Raw genomic sequence first — 7,013 nt, forward strand, 5'->3', positions numbered from 1 at the left:
AACACACAGGAGCACAGAGTCTAGTGGTGGTTACTTGGGGCGAGGGGTTGTGGGGAATGGAGAGATATTGGTCAAGCGTACATGCTCTAGTTATGTAGAATAAGTAAGTTCTAGAGATCTAGTATACAGCATGGTGACTATAGTTAACAATTCCATATGGTATACTTGAACTTACAAAAATGATAGATCTTAAATTCAATCTTTTAATTGAACACACACACACACAAACACACACACAATAACTCTGTAGAGACAATGGATATGCTAATTAGTCTAATTGTGGTGATCTTTCACATTATATATAAAACCTGAACTTGCACATCTTAAACATATAAAATTTTGGTATGTCAAAAAATATCTCTATAAACCTGTTAAAAAAGTCATAGAGTCAGTATTTGGATTCATGCAATGACCCCAGGGGTCCTACTCTTCCTAATTATATTCTACCACCTATCCTGAAGCTAAAATAAGTGCAGTTTATGATGACTGAATCAACTTCCTTATGTTTCCTGTACTTTCAGCCATTTAGAAAGATCTTTTGAATAAGGCATAATGTAGGATACAGGTATTTATTATTGACTTGGGAGACATAGAAAACTGTTTTTTTTCTGGTATTTCTTAGCAGAACAAACTCAAGATATTTGTGTACTTTTCTGAAATTTAGATTTTTCATCTAGAAATTTTCAGTAGGAATATAACTTTGTACTATTTTTGTGAGACACAAATATGGTAAAAACAAAAAAAGCATTGAACACATATCAGACACTGCTTGTTCCTTTCATCTTAGGAGAGTCACTTTTGAGAGTTGGTCTTCACTTCCATTGCGTGGATATAGAATCCCAGAAATTTTAAAACTTTTATTTCATTTTCACAGTTATAGTTTGATTCCAAGTACTTTTGACCCACATGAAATCTAAGATTTCTTCTTATCCTATTATCTTAACATTATTTTTTAACTTACCTATAGGCTTGTTTTAATTTATCTTAGATGTCTTACCATCATTCATCTGAAAATCAAATCACCATGAACAACTGTAGTGTGTGTATGTGTGTGTGTGTGTGTGTGTGTGTGTGTGTGTGTACATGTACTGGTATTATAGAAACATAGATTAGATAAATTTGTGATGGATCATGACATTTCCATTCTGTGGGAACTATATATTCCACCTCATGAATGACATGCTGGGACACCAGGAGAGACACTAAAATTCATAATGTCCCAGAAAAACAGAAATAAGTTAAAACACAGTAGATGTGTTATTCTACTGAATTTATTTTAAAAGATTCTTTATTAGGAGGACAACATTGGTAGTGGCAAGGTTTTGCAATTAAATAAAGAACAACAGCATTAAAAATAAAATGGAATCTTACAACAATTACTAAGGAGGTGGTACATTTTAATACACTGAAATAGATGAATATTAAATGTTCATGATGTAACTCCCAGCATGCACATCCAAGGTACAGCTGTAAATCTGCTCTGCTGGCCCTGGGCACCAAAGTTCTATTGGCAGTTCTAACATGTCAAAATTCTATGAGGAATTCTAACAATTCTAACAACGCCTTCATTAGGAAAGCACAGCTAAGGAAAGAAAGTGGCAATAATGGGCTGAAATAGTGGATTCTCTCTAACTCCACTAACTAAAGGCAAGTGTAGTGAATACTACCTGACTTTCCTTCATTTCACTGACACATTCCAACTTCACATAATGTAACATCATCATTTCTTTCATCAAACCAGGTTCTTTCCAAGTACCTTGGTGTGCTTCAATCCCAAAAAGTAGGTTGTATCTCTGGTGTATTTTTAATTTTTATTTCATTTTGAAAACACTTTTTTTTTTTTACTTTCTTGCTTCTTGGGGTTATAGAATTCTATTATCATAGCCCCTATTCACCAATCACACAAGTAGATGAATATTTCAAAGCCTTTGTAACATTACATCTTAAAAAATCCCATATATAATGTCTCAGTTATCTAATAGCCAAAGAAAACAATTAGTAATATTTTATTATAATATAATTACATTAAATATCATACACATATAATAATTTTTTTTGATTCAAGTGTGGAACTTTCCAAAGCTAAACTAATGATGTAATGAAGCTAACTTCTTGATACACAAAGTTCCTTTGCTTTGAAGTGTTCAAGAGAAAGCAGGATACCTTATTTGAAATGTGCTCTGGAGAGACTTACCAATCATAGTGAACAAGCTACATGCTGTTTACGGATCCTCATATGTTTGAACAGATGTGATTATACATATATATGTCTTTCTTCTTATCAAACTACAGTTGTGAGATTATTTCACAATCAGCAATGCCAGAATTGAATGCTCAGAAAAAGAGTCAGGATGAGGATGTTTGAAAACCTACTAGTTTGTGGACAGAACAGAGAAAGGCAAGGAAATCACATGCATTATATTTGAGTGCATGGAGGAGTCAGGCTACACACTATGACACTGATATCTGTAGAGACCCAGTTAACCGCGACACAAAATGTATTCATCCAAGGCCCTCAAATCATCTTTTGCTTTCAGAGCTAATTTTGATATGCCACAGCTTTCTCATGGCATTTTTCACTTCTGCATTCCTCAGTGTGTAGATGAGGGGGTTGAGGAAGGGTGTCCCAATAGTATAAAATACGGACACCATCTTGTCCATGGGGAAAGTGGTTGGGGGACGTGTATAGATGAATATACACGGACCAAAGAATAAGACGACTACAGTGATGTGAGAAGTGCAAGTGGAGAGAGCTTTTTTCCTCCCTTCTGCACTGTGGTTTCGCAGAGAATGTAAGATGACAATGTATGAGATCATCAGAATCACAAAACTGAATGAGCAAAGGGCCCCACTATTAGACACCACCAATAGGTTGATCACATAAATGTCCATGCATGCAAGTTTCAGTAAGGGCTGCATATCACAAAAAAAGTGATCAATCAAATTGGGTCCACAGAAAGGCAACTTCAAGGCCAGGATAATCTGAGCCATAGAATGTATAAAAGATCCAATCCAGGCAAGAACAATCAGAATGATGCAGACCTGCCGACTCATGATGGTTGGGTATTGCAAGGGCTTGCAGATGGCCACATAGCGGTCAACAGCCATGAGGACGAGGACAAAGATTTCCATGGAACCAAATAAATGTAGTGCAAAGATTTGAGTCATGCACTCATTATAAGATATGATTTTCTTTGCAGAGAGAGCATCCACAATGAGTCTAGGGGCTGTGGAAGTTGAAAAGCAGGTATCAACTAGGGACAAATAAAAGAGGAAGAAGTACATGGGGCTCCCAAGTGTTCGGCTGGACTTGATGGTCATGATAATAAGTAAATTCCCCACTGCAGTTCCTACATAGAAAATAAAGAAGATTACAAAGACCATTTTCTGCCTCATAGGATCCTGTGTCAGTCCTAAGAGTATGAATTCAGTTACGCTGTTATTTTGCTGCATTGTTTAGCCCAGGTAGTGAAAGCACAGCTTAGAAATAATCTGCAAAGGAGAAATTTTAAAAATTGTAAGATCAATAAAACATTTGGAAGTCAAATACATGTGCTTGGTCGCTTATCAATGCATAATCACTTACAGGTTGTGTACTGTTTTTACCTGAATAAAATGCAATCCATAATACTTACTTGAGCCTTTTATCTGATTCTTTATGAAAATATTGAAATAGAAATAGACAAATAATGAAAAAATTAATGATGCTTCACGTGCAATAATCACTAACTGGGGTGATTTGGCGTAAGTTAATTAATTCTTCAGCTGAATGCTTTCTTTAGTTTTCATCAAGGACTTATCAATATTTAGAGCGGCATATGCTTTAGAAGCAGAGGAAAGTTTTGCATGATTTACTCAGTGTGCTTTTACATTCCTTGAACCAAGTCCAGTTATAAAATACTGTTCCAAAACATGTAAATGTGAAAGAGTGATTGTCTTTCTTAATAAACCTAAACACACTCAAACAAACACACACGACATGGGTGTAGGTGTAGAGAGAGAGACAATAAAAATGAAATTTTTGCAATGAACGCCCAGACAGTTGGCCCAGTTCATTATGAGACTGAAATACGTTGTTTTGAGTAAGTATGTTTCTTTCATTTTACCTCTCATACTTTCTAGTTGTTTAGGCTTAAATTCAGCTGAATTAAACTTTGCAGTTTTTTACTGTACTATGTTGTCTAAAGTTAAATCCTTCCCCTATTCATTGTTTTTCTGAGTCTTTCAACATGTTTTATTAATACAGAAGAGTCACTGAGACTAAAACAGAGGAAAGAAAAGGAGAAAATTTGCTGTAAATCAGAATATTCTTTAAAATTTCTGTTTTACTCTTAAGCACCAGGAACTGAGAAATGAGCTCTGGAAGCTCTGAATCACTGCTGAAACTTCAAGTAGAATTTTTGTGATATGTATCCTGAACATTCTATAAGTAATTCAAGTAAGAAGTGATAGAAATAAAAAGGGAATTAATATTTATTAATGTTTAACTATGTGTCAACCAGTGGACATATTGGATATGTACCTTTATATTCTCCAAATAGTAGAATAGTCCATAACAAATTATTAAGTGCCAAATTGGTAAAACATATTTACAAATCACATGCCAGATAAAAGCATAATTTTGAAGTCTCAATGGATTTCACATTTCAATCTTAAATACACACAAAAAATGAATAATCGGAAAAAGAACCAATTTTGATTTACCTGCTCCTTATTAAATATACTTGAACATGGAAAGATGTTCAATTTCATTCATAGTTTAGTAGATTCAAATTAAATTTCCATTTAGATTATCATTTTCACCTATGTTGAATAGAGTAATCTTTACAATAAAAGATTGTCGGCATATAGTGCTGACAAATTGTGGCAATAGTCAATTCCACACATTATTGGGAACAGTTTAAGTGGGTGCAATATCTTAGGGAGTGATTTTCAATACATATAATATCATAACTGCACATAGACGTTGATTCAGTGATTCCATTTTCTACAGATAAACTCGCTGCAAGGACAGAGAAAATTATTACAACTCTTTCCATGATAGCAAAGATGGAAAAGAACTTAAAACCCATCTGAAGGGTGCTGAATGACTCAGGCATTGTACTGCCATTCATACCACCCACTGATAAAGTTACTGATGAAAACATAGCAGACATATATTAAATGGTCCTGAAAATGTATTCTAAAATGAAAAATAAGAGAACAGAATGTTTGCTTAGGATGGTAAGCTTTAATTAAAAGCAGGATAATACACACACAATTACATAAATGAAATGTATTTAGAAAAGTACCAAAAAAGCATGTACTTGTACTGTGTGAAGAAGCTGCATTCTTTGCATTAGAGATGTGAGCAATAATTAATTGTCGAAATGTGTGCGTATGTCACGTTTCATAATACATGATTATCATGGTGATCAGTGCTGCACTGGAAAGCACAGCATTTAACATCTTATCCTAAGAGACGGTTTATTATTTGCACTGCCATCAAACTTCCTTGTGGTATAAGCAGGAAGGACATAAATATTTTTAAGGCAGTAATAAGACCCAAATGTTCAAAACAGTAAGTCAACTCCAGAGGCAGTTCTGGGACTCAGTGCTTTTCAGTCACATCATACACCACCACACTACCTTTAACCAGACATTTGCTGGCTCTTGGATGTTCCCAAATGTGCTCTTGTTAGAGCTGTCCAACAAACAAATGAAAATTTATTGGTTAATTATAGCAATTAAAATATTAGAAAAAAATAATCTAAACCTGTATATCTATGTCTAGATATATAGATATATAGAGGGATATGTACATATGCACAATTCACATGATTTATATACCTACATGAAGTATATGTATATATTATGTGCATTATATGTATCTCTTTATATATAGATACATAGAGATGCACATATAAATATACACATATTTTAGAATTACACAAAATGTCATATTTTAGAAAGAAGCAAGATAAAGATGAGAATTTTTGCCAATAAATAATGAATTTGATCAACTAGGTGAAAGTAGGTGGTTAAGAAATTTTGTTGAACGAAGAAAAGAATTAAGAAAACATCCCATAGGTACAATTAGATCGTGTTCCACACTATTCCACATTCAGCTGCCATTGAGAAAAAGGGTAGCCTGCATTCTGCTGTATCCACATCAAAATCATCATCTCCAGGGAGCATTTACAGGAACACCCAAACTTGTATTCTTTCTGTTTGCTTGACTCCAATAGCCCTTACCTAGTAGTTGCATTTCCATCAGGAGCTTCTGTGCACACCTTTTATTTCCATCATCTCACTGTAGAATGTAAGGCACTCCTAGAAATGCCCAAACATTCCATCCTTCCACCAATATGTTGTGTATATGAGATACTTACAGTGGCATTGATCAGACTCATCTTCCAAGTAAGAAATACAACTAGCTTAATCGCCAATTCAAATTTACCAGCTTTGTAAGAGCTTAGGCAGAGATGAGGATGTTCAGTTGCCCTCATTTCTTCCCAAGGTACTGTAGACACCCTCTGCTCAAATTACATTAAGAGGTGCTTCTAAAATTCCACCTGATAATCTGGAACCAGGGTATATCTTTGGTCTGACTAAGAGACCAGGTTCTCTCCTACATGCCAGATTTTAGGCTAAGCTGTTCCGATTCACCTTAGACTTTTTGAAATCCACTCTCCAAGAGCATTTTGACTGGGAAATGCTTCACTTCTGCTTTCCCTGGAGGAATATTTAAACATGAATGATGCAAAATATCAGAGTCTTGGGAAGTCATTCCCTAAAGCGTCTCTTCCCTTCCTAATTAAGAAACATGAACCTGATGTGATAAAGAATTTGATTTCCAATATGTATTATGACATCATAGAAGAAAGATAGCCTATTCTTTCAATTACATAGATGTTCATACAGGCCATAAATGACATCTTTTGAGTTAAAAAAAAATCTAATGATCACCTAGTGCCCAGGACTTGGTTTCCCATGCTGTCTCCAATAAAATGAAATAGGGTTTCTTGAAGAAA

At 34.7% G+C, this 7,013-nt stretch overlaps 1 protein-coding gene across 1 annotated transcript; it reads right to left on the reverse strand.

The window, feature by feature from the left end:
- Positions 1 to 2,520: 2,520 nt before the first annotated feature.
- On the reverse strand, positions 2,521 to 3,453 carry LOC140850158 (olfactory receptor 4C11-like). The gene has a single exon (XM_073239932.1). The coding sequence runs from the start codon at positions 3,451 to 3,453 to the stop codon at positions 2,521 to 2,523; it is 933 nt and encodes a 310-aa protein (XP_073096033.1).
- Positions 3,454 to 7,013: the final 3,560 nt, after the last annotated feature.

This window comes from Manis javanica, chromosome 6 (genome assembly GCF_040802235.1).
Source record: "Manis javanica isolate MJ-LG chromosome 6, MJ_LKY, whole genome shotgun sequence".
Classification (NCBI taxonomy): Eukaryota; Metazoa; Chordata; class Mammalia; order Pholidota; family Manidae; genus Manis; species Manis javanica.

Bases quoted from the DNA above. Each gene is read 5' to 3' on its own strand.
- LOC140850158 (XM_073239932.1), bottom strand. From the start codon at position 3,453: ATGCAGCAAAATAACAGCGTAACTGAATTCATACTCTTAGGACTGACA.